This window comes from Cariama cristata, unplaced genomic scaffold (assembly GCF_000690535.1).
Source record: "Cariama cristata isolate BGI_N322 unplaced genomic scaffold, ASM69053v1 scaffold591, whole genome shotgun sequence".
In the NCBI taxonomy this organism is placed as follows: domain Eukaryota; kingdom Metazoa; phylum Chordata; class Aves; order Cariamiformes; family Cariamidae; genus Cariama; species Cariama cristata.
Genome location: NW_009599633.1, coordinates 138,458 through 163,737, shown reverse-complemented (window position 1 = coordinate 163,737; position 25,280 = coordinate 138,458). Strand labels below are relative to the sequence as shown.

The window sequence follows — 25,280 nt, the reverse complement described above, 5'->3', positions numbered from 1 at the left end:
ACAAAGTGCTAGTAGAGGCTTATACATCATTTAAGTCCTTTTAAAGATCCTCTTTGATGGTTTAAGTAATAGGTAAACACAGTTTAGTCCATGTACAGGAACTTTAAACAGAGTGACTTTCTGCCATAACCTAAGGGAGCAAACAGAGCTCTAACTCGTACCTATTTTATACAAATTTTCATGTGTTTTGACTCCAGCTGAGCTCTTCCTAATAACAGTCAACTTTGGTAGCCCCAGCTATAATTAAAGATATTTAAGAATTTCCTTTTGAAGGCTTTGATTTCGGTTAAGCCTGTATGTACACAAAAAAGGAACATTAAGCCCTGAAAGTCAGAACATGTCAAAATGAAGGTTGCTCATGAAAACCTAAATTGTTCCCATTTGTCTATATGCTTTATAACATAGTCTTTTCTTCAGCCAACCATGTCTCATTTTTCCTGTACCCTGTTCAGTACAAAGGGTGGACAGTGCATGACTCAAGAGCAGCTCTTCACTTTCTCATCATTTGTTCTGTAGCCTTAGGCCAGCTCGAACAGACTTCCCAACTCAGGCATTCGAAGCCCGCTTCAAAGACAAAATGACTAACATCCTCCGAGCTTTTACAGTGCCTCTTGCCACTGCTCAGACTCTGTGCGCTTCAAAAATACTCGCTTGTATTCGTAATGCTCCTGGAGAATTATCCTAATCTTAGAGAAAGGAAATTTAGGAGTAGGCAATTGGGGTCCATTGTGTTCACTAGTGAAACCCAGTAATTCTGCAGGTCAACCCCCAACACCTCAAATTAGACAACTGGGAGAAGAGGCTCAGGAAAGTTGAGTGGCTGCACCATGTAGCTTTCAGATGTCCTTCTCAGGCATCTCACCCCAGTCAGAGCTACTCAGTTTTAATCTTGCTCTCCAATCCTTTATCAAGATCTTGGTTTTGACTTTCTCATGGTACCGCTAAGTGCTTGCCTTAAGGCCTATCTCCTGCGTAATCCCCATGTCAGGGGTCATGTGAGCTAAACTTTTCTCCCATCCTTCTCCTCATCACCACCCATCCTTGGTAGACATATCTGGTCCCACATGCCTTTCCTGCCCCTGGGAGTTACGGCAGTGGGTTATGGCTTGCAGTGCCTGAGGAGTAGGACATGGTCCAGCCACAGGAACCCAACCAGAAAGAGTAGGTAGGCAAGATGTGGGGACATCCTCCACACCCTAAGAAACAATTTAGTCCAAACCCTTTTTCAATAACTGAAAAAAGTATGCAGGGCAGAAGCAATTCAACCCAAGCAATAGGTAAGAAAATGCTAAGAAACTGAAAAATATTTTATTTTGCAGTAAGAGTACAGCATGCTTAGTAGCACAACCTACAATATTTTCTACATCAATAAAATATGATGGCAATCAGAAAGGAAAACCAAAACTCTTTAGATCAGCTTTTATACTGTGTAGTATAAAGAGAGCACAAATATAATTGATAGGTCTGCTTGGGGACTATCAGTCAATTTACACAATTGGTCGAACACACTCCTAAACCTGAACTTAACACCAAAAGACTTGCTGAATCTTTATGAAGGGAAAGCACTTCAACATAGCAATTAAATCAATTGACTCGAGAAAAAAAAAGGTGCAGCCTAGACCGGTGTCTGAACCCTCCTCCTCTCTGCTCTAAGCAGCTTGCTCATGAAAGATATTTCCCACAGGAATTAAGTTTTGTTGTGCTCTCAGCTTGACAGAGCTACCGCTACTCCTTGAAATACATGATTGATTCTTTACACGACTGTTAAGTGCCTTCACTTTCCCTGGACTGATGCCTGTGGGAGGAAGGGAGTATTTTGCTGCGGCAAGCTGATTACCTGTTTGATTCTAGTGGCTTACAGACAATAGCACTGAGGATTCATCTGTTTCTCCTGTTCTTGGGAACCTGGAGAGGCTTTTTTTCTTTTTTTTTGGTAATTCACTCTCTTTATGTATTTCGGCTGGTGGCTCTGCAAATGAGCTTATCTCCAGGCCACTGATGTGGCTACCACATTGACACCGGCACTTCCAAACCCGACCTCATGCTTTGTGCTCAGAGCCCCCTCACCCCTCCCGCCCGCACCAGGGACGGGGACCCAGTGCGCTGGTGTGGGCTGCAGCTTCCTCCCTGCACCTATCGATTCTTCCTCCTGGCTGCTCGTTTGCTTCCAAAGCTGTGGCTTTGCGCGCTCAAGCTTTTGCATTCGGCTTCTGCTGGGTTTCTAGCAGTTGGTCCGTTATCGGTCAGTTCCTGCAGCGATCCCACCAGATAGCCAGGACAGCACTGAAGCACACGGGAAAGCAAAATCCAGCTTAGCTCTAGTTAAGCCCACTGTTTTCTCTTTGCATTTCTGATCATAGCTGCCTGCAAGTGTTTACAAAAATGTGCCAGCTGAATTGCCTGCTGTTCCTAGCATCCTTCTGTGGTAGGGGAAGAAAAATCCTGGCAGCCACCTTGGCTACCCTCCTGTCCAGCCCTCTCGGTTCAAGGGGCTGAAGTTCAGGGGAGGGGGTTAATCAGAGGTTCCCTAAGCTTGAGATTTTTTTTTTTGACTGGCACCAAAAGTGTTACTCCAGAGATGTGTGCACAGTGTACACCTGCAGGTGTGTGCACACAGGCTGTTCCTCTCGTGAAATGTCGAAAGATCTTGTGTGTGAACTCTACATAAATTACATTATTTTATGCAGCCATTCCTAATGCCCCATCATAGGATCTGGGTGGCAGGACTCTCATGTGTGCATTTGTACTAGGAACCTGTCTCACTTGTTTATTTCCCTATGGCTAAACATAGAGGTTAGAAACAGGTTAAGACCAGTTCCAGTCATGTGAGATAGTTTTATGATTAATGACCACCTGAAATTTTTTATTTATCTCCTGTACAACCTTAAAACTTAAAATGAACAATAATTACTGAGCAGAGTAATTGTTAGCTCTCACTGAGATTCTTAACTCAAGTAATAAATTTTACACCTTCTACCATCTTCTGTTTTAGGCATTAGCTGCTAAAGGAATTGATTCAATGTCACTTAGTTCATTGGAAATGTCACCTTTAGCATCCAAAAATGCCAAGGAAAGAAGAAATAAGCGAAAGAAAAAAAAATCTTTGGGAGCAGAAGATTATGAGGAAGATCAAAGGAATCCCAAGTGTGACTATGATGATGGTCAGAGAAGAATGGTAAGCCATGGTCTGAAATGTCACTTATTCCAAACTGCACTTTGCTGGATAGGCCAGGCTCTGAACAGGCAATGAAAGCTGAAACTTTCAGCTGTAAAGAAGAATCAGGTATTTAATATCATCACCGACCTGCAGATAGTCTGTGTCAGAACAGTGGAAGGAAACATATTACCACTTTATTTTCAAAATTAATTAAAAATGCCCATTAAACATTCTTACAAATCTTTTTTTTTTTCAATTTTTTTTTTCAAGATTACCCACAGTCTGGTTTATTTTCTTACTTTAATTTCATTCATCTTATTATATCTATCCTATCCCTGCTAGAGATAAAAAATTCTTAGAAGAAACCTGCAAAGCTTAGAAAGAAATGAGAGGAGGAGAAAAGGAGGAAACTTGTCTCTGAGGGCTTTTTAAAATGCTATGCAAAGGCATTATTAACATTTTTATATTCCTTTGCTAGTTGCCTTCAAGTCAAAACTTTATGGCACTTGTTTCTACTTTCTATTGCTGGGAAAAAAATAGAGTGAGGCAGTTGTTAAATAGGGGTTTATGTAAATGTTACTGACATGCATGAATATGAATCTGCACATGCTGTATGTATCAAATGATCATAAATAGCTTCAGATAATTTGTCTTTGCTTAACTGAGGGCAAAGTTTAAATCAGTTTATTTTGGTTTTTTGAATAGCCATGTAATGGGCTAAGTCTTTTTGTATTTTGTTGTAAGTGAATTTAGGGATATTTGGCAGCCATAAAAAGCTCATAGAAAACATGTAAGTGATGTAAGTAAATGTGACCAATTAATGACTCCCCAGCTCACAAAATTTACACAGAGCTGGATTTCTGTAAATGACATGCATTTTTTAATCTAATAGTTTTTGTTGTTGTCTCATTGGTTGAGTGGGTTGCGTTACAAATTACACCATTGTTAAAGCTAGAATTGCTCTTTAACTTCATTCTGGATGGGTTTCAAGACACCACGTACCAGAATGACTGTGGATTGGAGCTGTGCATTGCCAGTTTGTTTCTTAGATGAATATTTCTTGTTTTCACTTTTCGCCCCTGGATGTCATATGCATGAGAAACATGGGAGACACATTTCAAAGCTTATAGTAAATCTTCTCTGCAAGGCTGTGTCTGGCATGGTTGGAGGGAGTAAGGCTGAGTCATCATTCAGATGCAATCTGAGCAGCTGGAAGTGTGTTGCCATCAGAAATCAGTCTCAATGACTGTGTCATGGAAACCCAGGCATGGAGTTTTGACCAGTTAAAATTTGGTAGCAATCCAAATGGGTTGTTTTTAGTTAGAAGGGGCCTGGTTTTTGTACTCTTCCTTGTACCAATGTCACAAAATAGCATCATTACGTAACTCAGTGGTGTAAGCTACAGTGCAAAATGAAATCAGGCTTCCTTTAGTTTGTCTGTTTTGTGGGTGCTGTGGAGATGTGACCTCTCTTCGTATATACTTGGCTCATGAGAAAGTTCTGAAGAAGCTGAAAATTCTGTACAAGTCATGAAATCAAAAGTATGTTCTGCCTAAATGCTCTTACTCCAATAATTTCCTCTTCAGATACCAGGGAAGGGGATAGACTTTAATTCCTTATGCATTTTCTGAACATCCTTTTTACTCTGCCAGGGTTTAGGCATGTTTAGTCCTTGGCTACGTCTTGCTCATGCTGTCAGAGTTGCACTCTCACTAGCTGACGTCAGAATGGATCGTCAAGGCTGATATTTGAGTGTGAGGGAGACTGCTGTGTACTGAGGTTACCTACCCTTTAAAGCAGCCGTGTGCATTGGGATAATCATTTTACAAACTAATAAACCATATCCCTCTTATTGCTCTTGGTTTTTTTGTTTTTCCTTTATCACCTTCTTCCGTCGTATTCTGCTTCTTCTTCTTCCCTCTTCTTCTCATTTTCCCTGTAGTTCATTTCCTGCCCTATTTCTTTATCTCTTCTTCTCCCACTGCAACGTTCCTTCCCTAGCTGATATGAAGATGTGTGATAATTCAGTAAACTGGAGCTGGATCCCCTTCCCTGCTCCTGTCTTCCACTCCTTGTGCTGCCTTCCCAGGTCCTTTGGTGCTTATCAGACAGGGGGGGAATAGAAGCAAAGGAAGCATCATGCTACAAGGTGAATGCCACCTTGACCCTTCCTATTTCAGTACATCTTTAACTGTCAAGTATTAGATAAATACCTAACAGCTAGGAATGACTATTCAACCTCTTAACTTTGTGAAGGTTGAATATGTGTAATTAAGCCTTTCTCTGAAGCACTTGGTTTAAAACGGAACTTACTGCTCTCCCCAGACCTTCCTTGCTCCGGAAAACATGTTGCAAAATGTTGTTTCTCTTTCCCCTTTTTCCTTTCTGGGGGTTTCTAGACTCTCCTTGGCATTAGTTATGGTCCCAGTGCAAACTTGGTGAAGCGCAGAACCAGCCACGGAAGCATATTCAGTTTCCGACTCCGTGGCAGAGACACTGGCTCCGAAACAGATTTTGCCGATGATGAGATCAGCACTGCTGGGGAAAATGAAAGCCACCGAGGCTCTCTCTTAATTCCAAGATCTGGGAGGCGTCCAAGCGTGCAAAGTCAAGTGAGCCATAGTTCTCACCCTACTACTCCCAACTACATCCAGACGGGCAAAAGGAACAGCTCAGTGGATTGCAATGGTGTGGTTTCCCTGATAGGAGGAGGCACCGGGGCACTCAACCCAGACCCTACTTCTCCTGCAGGGTTACTGCTCCCCCCAGTTATTATGGAAAAGCCTGGAACAGGCGACCTGGTGAGTACTTTATAACTTTTGTATGTGATTCACACTCTTGTTTCCTTCTAAATGTTGTTGGAGTTTGCTGTAATTTATTTACGCGACATGCAGTCTACAGTGAGAAACCCAGACCCACCATCCTAGGCAGGGTGGGAAGACAACAGGCTTACTCACGCAGCAACATGTGTCTAGTGTCATGTAAGAGAGGTTCATGACTCCTGGTCAGACTTACTCTTCAGAGCTGGCTGGAGGCAAATACCTAAATCTTGGGTTTAATATGAATTTTCTTTTCTTGTAAGGACGTTTTTAAAGTTGGTTTCTTTTGACATTTGAATATCTGACATTGTCCGGTGGCTAGAAAATGATGCTTTTAAAATGATTCAGTGTGAGTCTTACCATCTTGAGACTGCGTTTCCTCCCACTGGTTGCTATCTGTTTGCATCTAACCTCTGGTCTTCTGTACAGCTACTTGTGGAGGGCTGTTCTTAGAGTCCAAAGGTAGTTCCCAGAAAGGTTCAGCATCCAGTTCAAATAACACCCAGGAAAGATGAGCAGCTGATCAACAGACTTCAAGCCTTTTGCAGATTGCCAGGATCTTTGTTGCAAAGCACCACTACTGCAAAATATTTAACAAGGCTATAAATAAAGCTATTAGGACAAATACCATTAGGATCCAAGAACAAATTCACTTGGAAAACCATGAGATGGTGTTATGGAAATAGCTGCTACACAGGCAGGGCAATTTGGACAGTTTGCTAGTTTGATATGGTGAGAATTTATCTCTTTTAATGTAGATAATCTACATTGGAGCTCGTTACTCTCAACAGTCTTTAAAGCAACGGAGGTCTAGTCACTACAGTCAGTGTGGGCAGGATTTATTTCTTCTTAGAGATGAAAAATGAGTCATTCCCTGAAAGTGCCTTTTTCTGTTCACTTTAACTACAAGGGGAGCCCAAGATGAATAACTCTATATTGCACATGTCTTCAGTCAGGTGAAATGAAGCCCACTCAGAGTAACAAGGTGCCAAAACTGGGTTACCTTGGTGTGGAAATAAGCAAATGTGATTCTACATGTGTTAGGCAAGGTATTTCCTGAAGAGAAAGGTGAGTGAAATGCATTGCAGCCGTGGTGTCAGATTATCAGTAAATTGAGAAGTAGTTTTTTTTCTTCAGAGCCAGGCAACTCCTTCCCTTTCAAGCTTTGGACTGAATTTTTTCCCTCATCGATCCAGGCATTCCCTCTAGTCCTGCAAATAAACTTTCACACTGTGCATGAGAGGAGGGGCCGAGCTGTGCGTGGGAAGCTGGTTATTGTGAGAATTATCTGTTTTGTTGACAGTTTTAAGGCTGCCGCTGCTTTTTCAGATGTTCACACCTTTGTTCATTTAGGACCTTGGTACTCCCATTTTTACTCTCTGCAGACAAGGAAGACCAGTCCTGAGAGTAGTCTTTAGACAGCTGAGCAACAGAAACACTATTTGTAGATAGTGGAGTTTTATTGGACTTAGCTTGGTGCAAAAAAAGGCTGTGCATTAAAGGAACTGTGGAAGAAAATTTGTGCATATTTAAAAAAAAAAAAAAACCTGAACCAAAGTAGAAAGGCCTCAGTAGACAAGTAGTGGATGTCCCCCTTTCCTCCGTAAGGAAAGCAGCTCTGCGGGCTGCTGAGGCTTTCCCAGCTGTCAGAAAAAGCTTAACAAAGCATGAGAGCATTCAGCCTTTCACAGGAAATACTGGTATTTTACAGGATTGGGTCCTGAGGTGACAGAGAGGCTTTGAGTTCTGCTGGCATTTCTTTTCATTTGGCTTTTAAAAAATGGATGTTGAAAATTGAATGGCTTGGGTGGATGAGTTCACTTGGCAGTTCCCTGGTCATCTAGGAAATAACACCCAGGCACTACAGTAACAGATGCTCATTCAGTGATGCAGTGTGAAGGATGTTGTGTCTTCTGCAAAACAGGTTTGGTATCTAATCTATCCAGAAAATGTAAGCTGGAGTTAAAAGCTAATTGGCAAGAAGCCCATTGCTGTACAGATGTATTAGCTACAAGAACCATAAGCGCTGGGCACGAACGTGCAGCCTCAGCTCTGGAGTGCAGGCAAAAGGAAATAGTAAATCCAACACCTCAGTGTGCTTGGAGATAAATCGACATGCTTCTGGGCTTTGTGTTTGAGTATTTTTGCCTTTTTCTTGTTAAAATTTGAAGTTGGGTTTGTTCTTTGTTAGCCGCTCTGGCTTCTTTTTATAGTCTCTTGATATGTTTAGGGGAAGCAAAAGAAAGATGCTGCAGGGTGAAGTTGAAGTTACCTCATTAACCACAATGACCCTGCTACAGTTATTTATTTTGTACGAGTGTAAGGCTATGTTGAAAAAGGACCCACTTGTGCTATCTGTTGTATCTTCCTTGAACAAGAAACAAAGGACCAGTCCATGAAAAAGGCATCACTGTAATGTGCATTAAGACCTGACTTGCATCCTCCTGAGGTTAAATGTGGCTTCACTCATGTAAACAAAACATCTGAGTTGATGGAGCTGGCAAAACACATTTTACAGTGTTGGGTTTTGAAGACACATTTTTTAGGTCCCTCTGTGATGCTCAGTGGTATCAGATAAGTGTTAACACAGACCTGTCTGATTGCTACTGAGGGGGAGACCACTGAATTCTGGTTTGGGGAAAGCTTGGAAGAGCACTTCTGGTTTAAAAGGCAAAGTAAGTATCAAACAAGATCTAACTGTCTCTGGTTTTGAGTTTCCAACCTGCAGCCCTTAAGCAGACCGTAGTTTCAGCAGATGATTTCAAACTGAGCCCTCCTAAGGTTTCTCAGGGAAAGCACAAAAAGCCACTAGCCACTTTTGAGAATTTTAGCTTGATCAGTTTTGGTAACATTCAGCCTGAAGATTTTACCTCAGGCTAAGTAGTTGGGACCACGATGAACAATTTTCATGCCTTTGTGTCGTTGCAACTGCTACCCCATGTCCCAGCCAAGGACTGTTTGCCCACGGGAATGGCTGCAGGTGGCAGCTGAGCTGACATGAAGGCATCTGTGCAGCTTGTGCCCTCTCCCATGAGAGAGGTGGCTGCAGCAGATTATCCCACTCTTCAAGCTGGTGATTCAGATGAGTGGTCTCCTGACACTTGACTGCAGAAGAGCATGTAAGCTAAAAGAGCCAATTCCAAATGCTCTTCAGATGGCCCTGGCTGCTTAGCACAGATGTGTGTGTTTCCATCAGAAACCAAGCATGCTTGCACTTTTCATCTCCTCCCCTATATCCCTAAATACAGCTAGTGAAACAGGAGAGATTTCAAATAGTCTCAATGGATGGTGCTTAGGCCCATCAGTCTTGTCAGCTGGGGTAGTCTGACTGGTCAGCAGCTTGCTGGCCATGGACAGTGTGATCCATGCAGGACAGCATCCGTCCATGCAGTCTTCTGCACCAAAGCAGTCCTGCCAAGTCACCAGGGGCTTCATAGAATCATAGAATCATTATTGTTGGAAGAGACCTCAAAGATCATCAAGTCCAACCAAAGATCATCAAGTCCAACTGTACACCCGATGCCACCATGCCCGCTAAACCCACTAAACCATGTCTCGAAGCGCCACATCTAAACGTTTTTTGAACACCTCCAGGGACGGTGACTTCACCACCTCCCTGGGGAGCCTGTTCCAATGCCTAAAGACCCTTACAGTGAAGAAGTTCTTCCTAATATCTAACCTGAACCTCCCCAGGCGCAACTTGAGACTGTTTCCTCTTGTCCTATGAAGACCGTTTCCTCTTGTCCTATCAGTGCACAGCCTGAGCAGGAGGAGGGTCATCCTGTCCCCTGCAGGGAACCCATGCGTCTCTGCGCACTTTGCTACACTCATTAATGTTCCCATGCCACATAAGAGCACCCACCAGGAGCGGTGACAGCATTGCTGGGGAGCTGCCTTTGGCAGCACGGAGAGTTACACTACAGCATTCAAGGTAGAAAGCCTGCTGAGGTCATATGAAGAGCAAAGTAGTGCAATATAAACGTATGATCTGCAAACACCCTTCACAAAGGTGGCTCTGGGTCAGGCAGTCTTCACCTGGATGTGAAGAGCAACAGGTGTTCAAGTCTGAGGGGTGCAGGGAGCTCATCCCAAGAAACCCATAGTAAGTCCTAGTTGCTCTCCAGGAAATCTCTGGTGTGTCCTGCAGAGGACTGAATGAGGGTTGGTCCTGTTCTACTAGCTTTCTTCAAGTCGTGCTGCTGCTGATTTCATCATGTTGGTCCTGTTCTCCTACCAGCTTTCTTCAACTGGTGCAGCTGCTGATTTCATCAAACTTACCCAATATAAATAAGACATAAGCAGGACCTGGTGACTATGCTTAAAGCCCTATTTTTTTTTGCCTTGGCCTGAGACTGAGAGGTATGAAGAATTAAGTTTTTATGGTCCTGCTGATTGCTGGGCTGGGAGTTTGGGCTTCTGCCTTTTTTAGAGAAAGTCTATACATTATGTAAGTAACTTCAGGGCAAACTACAGCCTAAAGGTTCTGTGCATTCCTGTAGTATTTATTTGTAGTTATATATTGCTCTGTTGTGTCCTGGTGTTTCTTAGTTAAGAGGTTAGAGTAACATCTCCCTTCACAAAGTATTGATCTGTTTGAACAGCATTGGATTAAGTTAATGAGCTGTTATCTGGAGCTCAATTTATCAATGGGATCTGATGAGGATGAGTAAGACGTCACCTGTGGCTGTCAAGAATTTCTTGAGGGTTAAGAAATGCACAGGACAGCATCTCCTCTTGCCTCCTAAAGCCAACTGGAGTCCTTTCTGTAACTCTGCAGGTAAATCACAAAGTTAAAAGTTTAGCTTGACTTTCCAATTATTTTGGAGATTAGAAGTGGCAGAGAAATGGATGCAGGACTGAGGAGGTCGTTGTTTGCAAGTGGGCAGCTGGCTGTTAGGTGGTGGTCCCCACTGCTTTGCTCTCCCTGGGGCACCTGCTCTCCAGAGCTTCCCATCAGCCCAAGTGCAGAGTGGGGCCAACCTGTGGCATGGCTTTGGGATGGGCAACGAGGCTGAGGTTAGAGCTACCCATGGTATCCCTCTTGCACATACGACCTTTCCAGAATTTCCTTTTGGTTGCACATATGTTTTTTTCTGTTAGGAAACTAGAAATGCCAAGTATTGCTGTCTTGACAGGAGTGAAAACTAGTGGGGAGTGAGCCCTTAAGAAAGGCCAGGCTGCTTATTGAGGTGCTGAACTAAGGATTTAGAAGCTTATCTTTAGATAAACATTTTTGTCTTTTTTGTTTAAAAAAAAAAAAAAAAAGACTTTGGCTTTTGTTGCCACTAAGCATAAAGCTGGTTTGCTGACCACATTGGTTTGAGGTTTTCTTGTTGACCCTAAAACCGCCCCAAGGTAAAATTTATTTTTTTTGCGTTCTGGCTTTGCCACAGGACTGGTGAAAAGGGAAACTGTTAGCAGTTTCCATGTTCAGAAAAAAGATCAACAGAATAAGTCATCCAAAAATCGCCATCAATAAGTTATATGGACAAAAGCTAGCTAGCCCTCTGCTGCTGTCACAGAGAGTTGTCACCACAGCACTAGTTTCTGTGCATTTCAAACTTTGCTTTAGCACATCCTAAGCGTAAATCATTCAGATTTGATACAAATATTTCAAGCTTCTCCAGTGTACAGTGCATCTCTTTAAATAATCAATCATCCACAAAATTAAATGGCTTCTTTTTAATACTGTGCACTATTATGGTCACCTTCAATCTCATTAAATATTTGTCCAAGTGCCTTACTGGGTCCATTGTTCATGGTGTGCCCTGTCCACCTCTTTTTATGCTTGAAAAGATTTTTACTGTACAAGGAAAATTAAACCTGTCCCAGTTCCCAAATGTGGTCTTTAAGATGCTGCCATGTATAAACCCATCTTCACATAACAGTTTTGACATATCTCAGAACTGTAGGCACTCAGAAGAAAATAATTCTGCAGTGTTATGCATCCTCATTTACATGTAAATTACTGAATAGTATACTTGTCCCTATAGAATTTGGCTAATCCAAGGGAGAAACATTTCCAGTCAATCAGGGAGCAACACAAATAATCTCATCCTCCTGGAGGTGCTTGTGTTTAACTCCATTGTGATTTCTCATCTGGATCCTAAGGAAACTCCTTGCATAATCATAGGCACCCTAGTTATTTTTGCTTAATTTCTATAGAAATATAAGTATGATGAACAACTATGCCTGTGTATATTCTCTCTGTAATGATAATAGCCTTTGTGCTGCCTTGTTTGTCCAGTTCCTGGAACTGCTTTCTATCTCAGAGTGCAAAAACTACTGGTTCCTTGCGTGACTATTAGCTATCTCTGTTCTAAAATAAATAATAAAAACCCCCCTCACATATCTATTATTTACAAAGAATGAAAGCTCATAAACTTCCCTAAGTAACTTCAATAATTTTAAGCAATTCACCTGGATGGAAACTTTCTTTCCTGAAAAATACTTTATAGTAAATGACAAGTTGACTATGTGCTAGATTTACTTCTCTATTGGGAAGGAGACCATGTCATCCTGTAAGACCACAGGAGTATTCCTTACATCCCGGCATTGCCTGCCAGACACTGTGTCCAGGGTCTGGGGATAGCGTTCGCTCTGCGTGTGGACCAGCAGCAAATTGCACCACCTCACCTCTCCAGAGATGAAGGAAGGAAGGAGCCATGCACATGTCTCCTTCAGAAATATCCCTTTGTACAGGGAGGACGGCACACTGCAAACAGCCCCCTTGACTCCAGCAGGACTCCTGAAGTCTTGGGGACTGCTTCTCATGACACAGGTAGCAGAATTGAGGATGCTGGGCTGGAAAGATAAATAGAGTGACTTAAAAAACTTACTGCGTTGGGAATATCACATCAAACCTAGGGAAAAAGTTGGTTGCTTGTTATTTTTTTATGAAGGATACGCCAAACCTGTTTAACTTGGGCTTTTCATTTACTCTGATTTAGCTGAATCAAAAAATAGGAAGAATGAATCTCTGGATGTTTTTCCTTTGACTTTTTACCTCTCCAGTGAATTCTCTTTGCACCTGTGAGTAAAAGGTGGCTTTCAGATAAAAGCCACCAATTCATAACTTCTGCAAAAGTACTTCTGCATGCATGAATAAGAATAGAGTATATTTCTTAGCAGAAAACTGGTACTTCTAGGGATGAGGTTGTCTAAAGACGTCCTACTGGTACATCCTAAGCTTTGGGTCAGATGGGATGGGAAGATGGTACAGTTTAAAAAGAATTAGATGATCCAGAGGAATTTGAAATGTGAGATTTTCTTATGGTTCATTCTACAGACAGAGGGAACTGGAAGAGTTGGGTTTTTATTTGGTGCTTTTTTCCCCCCCCCCTTTTTCTTTGCTTTTACTTTTTTAGTTTATTCCAATTTGAAATTTGTCTCCCTCATATTTTTTATCTCCTTGTCTAATTCTTTCTTTTCAGTCCCATGTATTTGTTATGTACTCCTAACTGGCACAAATGATTATGCAGTTTTGTAGATGCTTTCTTCATTAATAAAACATTTGTTGTTTCTTTGCTTTTTATTGGATGTTTTTGAGGTGAAGGGAATCAAGTGAACTAGTGCATCTGTAATACTGTTCCTGCTTTTCCCAGCTCCTGAGCTAAGGATAGAGCGTTTTCTTGTTACGTTGTGCACAAGTAAGAGTGTCTTTGAATAGGTTCTGATTACACCTCTCCTTTTGAGATGACTGCGTCAGTAACTCAATGGACAAAGAGCCAATTGTTTTAACAAAAAACATTTTAGGGAAAAAAAAAGCCATTTTGAAGCATTACTGCTTTCCTGGCTTAGCTAATATTTTAAGTGCTTGCTTTAAAAGTCCTTACTCTTCTCTGGTCTTGCAGGGATTGGTATTTTTAACTGCAGTACTTTGAAGTGACCTGGGAGCAGTATCCTGGCTATCATTTTCAGTGTCAAGCAGTAGCCAAATATCTTTGTCCTTTATGACCATCTGACAAGGGGATGTCCCCTGCCCTGAAGAGGTCACACTCCAGAAAGACAGCTCGTAGACCTTCAGTGCTTTTTTCCTGCCGTTCTCACAGAATTGCCTTTCTTGTAGAGCAGTTTTGGCAGAGAAATGGTGAAGAGGAGGGATCCCGAGTCCCTCTGGGTGCATGTCCCAGGCCCAGATGGCAGAGCTGTGGAGCTGCTGCCCATGGCACATCTCGGTTGGCATCCTGGGCGCTGCTTGGGGCCATTTCAGACCCAAGTGATGAGAAAATCCAGAAGACTGAATCAGATTCCTGCAGTTCATTTGACTATGGAAAAGCAAAAGCAGCTACTCTGACATCTGTATAAACCAAGGGTTATCATCTTCATAGGGATTTCTACTCATTTCACATTTCCTTGAGCTATATTGCAAGAGCCATCAGGACCCATCTATCTACAGTGCTTCTCCCTTGCTTACATAGTGTCTTGGACCTCATAGCCTGTATGCTTGGAGGAGCAGGACAGAGGCTGTTAAAAGATTTATTTTGGGAGACTGAGTGTCTCCACCAGGAGGTCTGCAACAGAGAATGATGGTGAAAATGGCTTTCCTAGATCCTTACATCTCAGCCACCATCTTTCCTTCTGCTTGTGGGAGAGCTGGAGGAGTAAAGCAAGTGAGATTTATCTCTGTATGAAGTGCGAGCTCATAATAATAAAAGTCTTAACATCTTGCTCTTGTGAGCTGACAATATAAAGTATTTAATACAGTGTGTGTCTGCAGCTATACTGTGTTTCTGGTTGACTTCTGAAACCCAAGCCTTCAGAAACCATAAACTAATTTAAAATGAAATATCAAATAAAGACAGTTTGGGAGTTCTGTTTTCTGGTGTTTGATTGCTTTGGTGTTTTTTTTTTTTAAGCTTTTCCTTGAGAAACATGAGAACTATAGAGTTTGGATTATTATTTTTTTTCCCCAAGAAAAAAGAAGCTGAGATTCTCTCTAATTACAGAGCTTCAGAAATCCGTGACACCAAAGATCATCAGAATCACAGTATGTTCCTGAGATTTGGCAGTGTTTCAGAACGAGTGAAAACATGTGTTGAGGAGTCAGTTTGCTTGGTATGATATCGGAGGCCTGTAACGGAGCTGTTATCCACGCCCCTTTTCATCTTCTAGCAGTATAATTAAACAGTTAACACATTTCAGAAATAATGGAATAATTAATGCAATTAAGCTAGGCTTCTTTCACGAGGAAAGAGCGTGGTAAAGTAGCACTGCTGTTTCTCCAACTCCAGAAGCATCCCTTTATTTTCACCTGCCTCTTTCACCTGTTTACATGAAAGTAAATGGCAGGGCAAAGTTTCCAAAATTGCTCGAAGTGCCGTTTTCAAAAGCAGTACCCAATCAGCGTGTGTCTAATTGGGAAATCAGTGAGCTTTGGACTTTTCAGATGGGAAAAATAGTGCTTAGGCAATTTTGGAAATGCTACCCGATATCTGCCTTGTTTTTATTCTGCTGATCCCATTTTTTTATTTAAACAGACCTCTCCCTCAGATGAGGCAAGCAAGAAGCAGCTTTTAATGCCCCACCGCCCATCGGTGGACCACTCGGACGAACCCTTTCAGAGGCAGAGGGCAGTGAGCGCTGTCAGCATCATCACCAGTGCCCTGGAAGGTAAAATACGTCTTTAGTTCCCTGATGCAAAGCCGTATGAATGTTGATTGACAGGAACAAAGTAACACAAAAGACCCTAATATTAAACTCTTGTTTTGCAAGAAGGCGTTATAGATAGTCATTGCAACTCTTATAACAGGGGCAATGCTGTAACAGAAGGCAATATAATCACTATCTTACCTGTGAACTTGTAAAAATCCTGGCAAAATGCTGGCCATATAATCAAAATTGGATCTGGTAAGATTTTGTGCCCCCACGGTATTTGATTTACACAGGACTAACCAAGATGCAGGGTAGTGGAGCACCAGACTCTTTGGATGACTGTACATAACATTTATATCTCATCTCTCTGGAGCTGATGCAAAGCCTGGCATGTGCAGTGACCAGCTATGTGCAGAACTTCCAAGTTGTGGGGGAAGAAAGTCTCCTTCCTGCAGAGCAGCTGGTGGGACACAACAGTTTGGTGGGTATTTGAATCCCACCATGAAATTTAAGGATGCTCAAAGGACCCATTTGTCCATGCAAATATTTCTCAGCAAATTTTTCCATTGCTTATTAGGCTTCTCGTTAGGTGCAGGAGGATTTCCCTTCCCTGTCTGTCCATACACAGGAAATGTCATTTCCCTTTCATAGATTTATTGATAGCAAGACAACAACTCATGGCAAGACGTCACATTTCGAGGCTCTTTCCATGCAGCACAGAGGGGCTTCTTACAGTTCCTTGTGTCTCCTACATTTTAAACTGAGACAAGATAGGAGGTAGCAACCAAGAGTATAGAAAAATCTCTGTCAAGAACACAATGCAGAGCAAAGGAAATTTTCGATTCTCCTGCAGCCTTATTCTCTGTGTTACTGATGAATAGGAAGGCAAGGCAAGACAGAGGGACTTATCTGGGAGATGCCTTACAGAGAAGGACTGGACCTAGCTCTTTGGAGACAGCCCAACATGAAACCACAGAGCACTTCTTTCTCAGCTTTTAACCATTCCCTGTGATTGTATTCAGCAGTACTATGACCAGAACAGAGAGAGAGAGATATGTTTAAATAAATAAAGAGTGGTATTCTTAATAGGTAAATAATCACTTCAATAGATTCCTGTGTTTAGTGTAGTCTGCAAAGTTTTTATTTGTTTTCTCTGAGGTTTCACAATTAGCTGTATGATTGATTTGCTTCTTTGTAATGTCTTAAGAAGGCTTAAAAGGCCTGAGCTGGACTTCTGCTTATTTATTTAATGGTACTTTCTATTACTTTTTACCACAGAAATAGAAACCATCAAGTCTAGGGTAACTCAGAGGCTGTACATTTTTAGCTTCATCTAGAAGAAAATTGTTTCAATCCTTATCAAAGGTTTCCTAACTCCCAGACTTTGATTAGTCATTGAAGTTGAATACTTGTTAACAACAAGAGGAATATCAAATCAGAATAAAATGTGTCACAGGCTTTAAGTATAATAATAGCTGTATGATTTGTGCCAAACTGTCTGAACCAGCCAGACCAGAAATCCCTTCCCCTTTAGTTACCTGGTTTCTGCTCTAGGTTCTTGGGTAGTCATCATCTGCCTGTTTTTCCCAGACATTGCAAAGTCTTGGAGACAAGGAAGGACCTAGGGTTTTTTCATTTAGAAGTAAGAGGAAAAATACCTCCAACACAAACTTTGACTGTGTATTTCTGACCATTATTTTTTAAAATATAAAGTAGCAGAAAAAAAGCAGTTGAATCTAATTTTACTTTTTACTAATTCCAACCTCTATAACAGAGGCAATGCTCTAACAGAAGGCAATATAATCACTGTCTCACCCATGGACTCCTCCTTGCAAATCTAAAAAAATTAGATTTTTACAATCTAATTTTCCTCTTCCTTTTGCAGATATTTTTCAAAAACTATTAAATCTGTTGTGGTTTCCAAAGATCACCTGTGGTGGGGAAGGGTATGGTTTCTTAATTGATTTGAACCATTTTAATGTGGCATCACTGCCAAAAGCAATATAATCACTGTCTCACCCATGGACTCCTCCTTGCAAATCTAAAAAAATTAGATTTTTACAATCTAATTTTCCTCTTCCTTTTGCAGATATTTTTCAAAAACTATTAAATCTGTTGTGGTTTCCAAAGATCACCTGTGGTGGGGAAGGGTGTGGTTCTTAATTAATTTGAACCATTTTAATGTGGCATCGCTGCCAAAAGAGGACAGTCACATCTTCCTCCTTCCCTTGCTGTATTCCTGCAGTTTGGTTTGACTGTACAAACAATTGGTTTTCAACTGGATCAACAAGCAGAACCAGCTCACCCAGAAGGTCCAGGAGCACAAAATCTGGCAAAAGGACAGAGAAATAACATGTGACTGAGCCCGAGAGGGATGAAACTACCCCTTTTAGCAGCAACCTGGACTTAAAGGGGCTTGTGTTGAGTGTGGAGCCTCAGCGAAAAGAGTCACTCATCTGTTGTGTGTCCATAATGAATGTCCCTAAATTAATAATAGTGGAATAAGCAGGCTTGATTAGAAGTGATTATGAGGAGTATGGATATAGATAGATGTGTTCTGGATTTACCTGGAAAATTAGATACTTTTGGAAGTGTCTGCCCTAAACTCTATTACTTTCAGAGGCCAGTTTCCAAAAAAAATGCAAAATTAGGATTTTGTGTTGAAATTGTTTGGGGTATGGATGGTTCTCACATCATTTCAGGCACTTACCCGTAAAGCTTCTGTTTGGAGGCTGGAAAGACATAGTTATTTCTTGGGAGCAATTTGGTTTCCCAGAGATTTTGGAGCAGTGTAGATGTTTGTGCAAAACCTGTGCATGTAGGACGTCATCTGATACTTTGAAAGCTTGCTAGAAGACACCTAATACCACACTTCTGTTGTCCAATGAAGAAAAATGCACAGAGAATGCATCCTGACTAGAGGGAGGAGGCTGTTTATAAACTGATTGAAATAACAGCCTTGGCTGAAGTTTTCCTGTTATCAGTGCAGGTTCTAATTATACAGACTAAAACCATTATACAGCATTCCATGCCCATAAAGGACTCAGAAAAGGAAAGCATTAAGCAATTCTCCTAATCATTATCATTCAGCCATTAACTGTCTTTTTTGGCTTTTCTTTTTCACCATTTAACGCAAATTATACTTATGAAGCTATTTCAATTCTTTTGTGCTCAAGTAAAATGAGCATATAAAAGTTGTATTTTAGATAATATTTTAAAAGCACATTTAAAAAGCACACTGGAGCTTCAGTAGCATTTTCAAACTGACTTATGCACTCCCCTGATTTTGTATGTGGGCCTTTCAGAAGACATCAGACGCTTAATGCCTTTTTGGATTGCACATGAAGAACAGAAACCCTATTGATAACCAGTGATACTCTAGCTCTCAAGTGCTTAAATCAGCTCTAAATATTGGATTTTAGTTCTTTCATCTCTTAACTGCTTTAAAGGGTATTACTTAAGATACTTCTAAAATGTGACCTGGGAATCAAAAAAAAATATTCCAGTCTAAGTTAAATGAAGATAGTGTATTCTTATCCATTTGAATTTGCCAAAATGGAAAACAGAGTAAAAATCTAAGCCTATATATAATACTGGACTTTACATATTTAGCGTGAATCTCCCTTTTTACTTGTGACACTTTTAAAAGGTTATTACTTGCAGAATAGGTCACTGCTGCTAAGTGCAGGTCAACTGGCAAAAACCGTGAAGTGTGTAATTTGCCAGGCTGTTAAGACAGAAATATTTTTGTCCTAAAAAAAGTTTGGGGTAATTCGGGTGCCTTCCTCTATGTTATGAGTCATTTTAAGTGTTCTCTTGTAATATAACTCAGTGTGAATTGACTGTTCTTTTACTGCTTGTGACTTAGAGCTTGAGGAATCACAACAGAAATGTCCTCCCTGCTGGAACCACTTTGCTGTTAAATTTCTCATTTGGGATTGCTGCCCGCTTTGGCTTTTAATCAAGAAATTTGTCAAGTTCGTGGTAATGGACCCATTCACCGACCTCACTATCACCCTTTGCATTGTGCTGAACACGCTCTTCATGGCCTTGGAGCATTATAAGATGACGAAGGAGTTTGACCACATGCTTTACATAGGCAATTTGGTAAGTGAACGCAAACTTGAAGTGCTACCTGAGGAGTGTATTTCCTGCTTTTTAAAATTTTGGCTGCAGCTTGGGAAGACCCTGTTTTGATATGCTGTCAGCATCGCTTTGCCTGTGACTTGTCAAGCAAGTCCACATAGTCATCTCTTTCTGGGGGCGGAGAGAAAGGAATGAAGGACAAGGGCCTATTTTTATTAAACTAACATATTCTAATGTTATTAGTAACCATTAAAGCCATGTTTCTGGGCTGTTGTGGATCTAGTTTGTGTCTGTTTAAGGAAAGAAGATGAGAGAAGGATTAATGAGGTTTATTTGAGATTTCTGGTAAAGCAGTGACAAGGCAGCAGTTCTTGGTGACTAATAGTAATTTTAAGTTTAAAAAAAACTACAGAAAAAAAACAAGGCAAGATCTTTAAGGGAAATAGAGTGGTATTTGTCTATAAGTAGATAGATATGCAGGGAGGCGCTTACGGTACATTTTCTGTATGTCCCTGTAAGTCCCGCTGTGCCTCCCTGCCTTGTGCAGCAGAATGTGCTGGGTGCCGTGCAAACCCCGGGGCAGAGGGGACACGGAGCAAAGCATGGCTGATGCTTCGAGGGGAAACTCTTAATGTGCAAGCTGGAGCAGCTGGGGATGGAGCTGCAAAGTAAGCAGAGACTGCACTTCTCCAAGGAAAAGCAGAGTGACAGATCTACAGCCAAGCTGCAGGGACAGCAGAAAAGCCTTTCCAGAGGCGATTTGGTACAATTTGTTAACCCAGGGGGCCACTGAAATTCTGCAGTTACTACAAAACGGAAGCTTTTTCTTTAATCATCTTTCTCTGAGTGTATGTTTAAAAGTTACTGTGTTTTACTGCTTTGAAACATTAAGTTTTAAAGCCTTTTAATTTTAGAAGAGTCTGTATTGGAAAAGGCACAGGCTATGTAGCTATGGCATGGTAGAATTCCCCCTAAAATCTAGTGGCAGAAGCAGAGATATCCTGTAGGACCATAAGTAAGTCTGGAGTACCCTGGAACGTGGATGCTGCTAAGTTTGTATTTGACAAGCTCACAGAGGAGATAAAAAAAGCCTTTTGTTTCTATAAAAACGAAGGTTGCAGTATCTCAAAGTGGGTTTCATCTTGCCCAACTTTAGGTATTTACAGTGTAGGGGTCTCTGTCTGAGCTGTTTGCCTTTGTCTCCCTTTAAAGACAACATAGAGTAATGGACAATTTTAAGGCACAATTAATGTGATGTTTTAAAGACTTTTACTTTTGAGTAAGGTGAACTATGTCCTGGAGGCCAGTGACTGTAGTGACTATTGACTATAGTGGGCGTATGCAGAGACACTACAGATGTAAAGTCTGCTTTTAGTGAGAAGCGTCCTACACTGGCAGACTTAGGTGGGTAGTAGCAATAATCAGACTTTTTGTATCAGTCCTAGCATATATGGTACATCACATATGGATTTTTTTCTTTACTCTGATCCTTGTTATTCTTAGCTCTGGGCCAGCTTGGGCAGGTCAAGGTTCTTCTCCCAGTATGTGGGACCAGTCTCCAGTTTTTCAGCTGCTGTGTCTTGACAAATCTCCCTCTGTTGCTGCGCTAAGCAAAAATCTGTTTGGGTCTCTCTTGCTTCAAACTTGTGCTCTTACCGTCTGCAGAAAGCAGTAGATAAGAGTAGCTCAGAAAGTCATCTCACAGGACTGCATCCAGCTCCACTTTGCAGCCAGCCATACTTGTTGCTCAACAATTCGTGGCCTTCTAAGATGACTTAAAAAAACTTCTTCAGACCCAGTATCCATCAGAGCAGGTGGCAATGCTGCCATTTTCCCCTCTGGCACTTGGGATAGTAAATGTGTCTGCTGCTTGCTCTGCTTTTGGCAGATCAGTTTCTCCCTTTGCAGACCACAGGCAGTGAAACTTTAGCCCCTGGCATCCCTCCTGCCAACACGGCTCCTGCAGACCTGCTGGGGCTGAGCTGGACTGCGCCTGGTGACAACAAGGAAATAGAGACAATGAGCAGAAGGAGGAATTGCAAAGCAAATTCTAAAAAAAAAAAAACCACAAAAAAAACCCAACAAAAAAAATCTCACTGTGAGTTTCTCAGCTCTGCCTAGAGCTATTTCTGCTCTTTGTGCTAAAGTGTAAAATAAGTAAAACAGCTTGCTAATAGTTTTTATAGCAGGCTGATGGCATGGGGCTCCCTTTCCCCTGAGATCCCAGGATGGGTCTGTGAGAGGCCAGACGGCCCCAGCTCCCCCTCGCCTGCTTTACTAAACCCCTGCATAACTGGATTGATTGTGAGTAGAGCAGGTCAGAGGAAGGTAACTCCATTTTATGCAGGATTTTGCAAAGTCATTTGTGATAAAAACTGACATTTTTTGCAATTCCCTGTGAAAGGGAAGGGAGTCCCATCTCCAGGGCAGGCTGCCAGGTGACTGCATCCCCTAAGCTGTAGACTGCCAGACCCCTCCTCTGCTTCCACGCTAGCTTACAATTGTCTTCCCATTGCATCTAACCCTCTTTGAGTGGTTATGCTAGCATTAAATGGGGGGAAATATTAAAAATGGCAGATATTTGGCATTTCGTCCTCAAATGTTTCTGAGAGAAATGAAAGAATGAAAGTGGAATATGGGTATTTTTTGTCTGAGAGCAATTCTTCATCTGCTGCCCGTCATTGGAGATCTCCGGCTTTGATTGTCCCTCTACTTCACACAGCACCTGCTACCTTCAGATTCCTTTAGTTCAGCATGTACAGGAATCAACATTTTCAAATATGATCAGAAGGTCAGCCAAGCACGTGTACATCTTTACATGGTGCATCTGCCTATGCAGTGCCACCACTTAAAAAATGGGTAAATAGGGCAAATTCCCCCAATTTGAGTTTTCCTTTAGAAACTGAGATACCATTATGCGATATTACAGCCTAAATGATTGAAATGATAGATAAAAGACTTTTTTTAAGCCAAAGCTCTCCAAATCAGCAGTGCCATGTTTAGCACCAGTGAGATGTTACTTGTTTTCTTTCCAGCCTTTATCATATTAAATATCCAGCCTCTTGTACAAGTGCAGTCACCGTGTACCAGGTGCTGGCGATTTGACAACTGCCATTTGAAATTTGTAGCTGGTATACATTCATGATTGCTGATGCCTTTAGGAAGACTCAGACATTTTGCTATCTTACTGTGACATTTCCTTCTCAGAAGGCTATTGATTAAAATGATTCAGGCAAAGAAAGTGATCCTCCTGAGTAATTTCTCAGCAAGATGGTTGCATAATGTACGCAGCGTGATATCGTGGTTTTTAAGGCAGTCTCCTGGATACAATTTCACAGACATCCAGTTTTGTCTTGTTCATTGTCCTAAGGGAAATTGGAGCATTCTGGTGGGAATCTTTGGTATCTCTGACCACCGTGACTCAGAAATTGTTGGCTATTTGGAAATATGAGACAGGTCATTGTGTTGGGTTCTTGGTATGAGACGGTGATGGGATGTTGCTGCATCCCAAGGTATTGCTGCAGTCCAAGGTATTATTTTACTGATGAGAAAGAGAAGATATTTTACATGAGGAATTGTGTAAAATTAATTCCTGAAGCATTACACCGAGTAAAGCCATGCGGGCTATGATCATTTATTTTTATTCCTTAATATCATAATTATATAATCTTAACTTTTCCCTTCCACATCTTAATGAGTTTCTCATCTCTGTTGTGCAGAGTTGATCAGTTTTGCTGGGATAATGCTGCAAAAATTCCGCTTATAGGGAGGAAAACATTTCTTCTTGACTGTATGTTACTGATATGTGATCTCTGTATTCCCTTCTCTTTTTTGACCAGTATAGTGCGCTAATGATGATTGTTTCATGGAAAACCATGTGCTTTAATATATATGTACAACACAGAATTTTTCAGAAACATAAAGCTCTGTGCAGCTTGTACTGAGACCTGGAATGAAAATAAAACAGTATATGAAGAACATGGTCTCCACATTTTGTGATTTTAAGTTCTGTAGCCTTGTGTTGTGCATTTAAACTGTTACTTAAGGGGGGCAAGATCTGATTCTCTAAGATACTTTGCAGGAATGTGTTAAAACTGATTTTGCTGTCAGCAGCCTTTCCTTCCCCTCTCCCTCTGCCTAATAGGTAATATTTATATGTTGTTTTAAAGAAAAATGTTCCAATTAGAAGTTTCACAATATGACATTTGAACTGGGTCATAAATAAGCAATGTGTTTCCAAGATGCTGTGAAAAGAAAATTGTTATGACTATTTGTAAAAAAAAGACTAAGACTCAAATTAGAGTTTCTAATCGCTTTCACTGCCAGCAATAACCTCAGAATAACTGGGGGCTTGCATTGCCCTGGTATTGATAATAATAACAAAATAAAAAGGGATAATACAGCAGGTATACTACAACCCAAATACTCCTTAACACTCACACTCTGTTCATTTGAGTTTCTTCACTGAAATGAATAGGTTTAACCTTTATAAAAGGCACCTTTACACTTTCTTTTTATCACTGGGATTATTCAGATGACAGGAGGAGATGGAAATGTATGTTCCAATCCAGAGCTTGAACCCAGAGGTCATTGCAGGTTTACAGCAATAGCAAATATTATTGTGAAAAGACTAGGCAAAGTTGTAATAGTGATGAAGAATCAGCCATGAAAAATAAAGTATTTGCTTGTCAATTGTTTTTGGCTTTCTGCTGTGTTCCCCTGTATCAGTGGAAAGTCTGCAAGCAAGGAGGTGTGCTTAAAAGGTTGCTTTGACTTCGTATTTTCTTTCTGCAGGTCTTCACTGGGATTTTTACAGCAGAAATGATCTTCAAAGTAATTGCCCTTGACCCCTACTACTATTTTCAGCAGGGCTGGAATATTTTTGACAGCATAATTGTTATTCTAAGCCTGATGGAACTGGGTTTGTCCAGCATGGGAAACCTGTCTGTTTTGCGCTCCTTTCGACTGGTAACAGTCTTATTCTGTTCTTACCCCTCTTCTTTTATTACACATAAACTCTGATATGAATGCAGCATACTTTCTTAAAAACACATCTGCTGATAAAGACTTTAATTGCTGCAAACTGGTGAACAGTACATGACACTAATTATAGGCTGAGAGATAAATGAAATTGTTCCAGATTTACATCGGCGTAAATGAGAACAATTTTATTCCTTCTAGCTGTTCCAGGTACTTGTAGCACACTGAAAATGTTTGAGTTCCAATTTGTAAAAAAAAAATCTGCCATTTTATACCTGTGCACCTGTTAGCATAGTCAGCAGATAATTGATAGCCCAAGAAATGCAAGAGCCAGTAACTTGTTGTTTTAGAAGTTGTTATTCCTAAATTATGTTATAAACATGCCACTGTTCTTTTAAATGTTGTCAAAACAAAATGTCTTTGAATTATTCACGGAATGATTTTTTTCTCTAGAACTGATCAGCATAACATAGCATCTGTCTTTCGCGGGAACTCCTTAGCTGTCAGCTCTTTTGTTATGCACGGGATAGTGGTATTCTATTAATGAGAGACTGTCGACATATTGGAACAGAAAAGCAGTTTCCTTGCCAGCCTGACATTTGTGTTGCACTTCATGTACCAGGATGCCCATGCTAATCATTCTG

General features: G+C 41.1%; 1 protein-coding gene across 1 annotated transcript in view; it reads left to right on the top strand.

The window, feature by feature from the left end:
• The window catches only part of LOC104168956 (sodium channel protein type 5 subunit alpha-like), a gene marked incomplete at its 5' end in the record, with an annotated part of 137,117 nt that overhangs the window by 17,079 nt on the left and 94,758 nt on the right, over positions 1-25,280 (top strand). Inside the window, 5 exons of the mRNA XM_009709740.1 lie at positions 2,993-3,175; positions 5,557-5,958; positions 15,456-15,588; positions 19,439-19,677; positions 24,451-24,624. Of these exons, the coding sequence (XP_009708042.1) occupies positions 2,993-3,175; positions 5,557-5,958; positions 15,456-15,588; positions 19,439-19,677; positions 24,451-24,624 (1,131 nt within the window). The remainder of the gene's footprint in view (positions 1-2,992; positions 3,176-5,556; positions 5,959-15,455; positions 15,589-19,438; positions 19,678-24,450; positions 24,625-25,280) is intronic.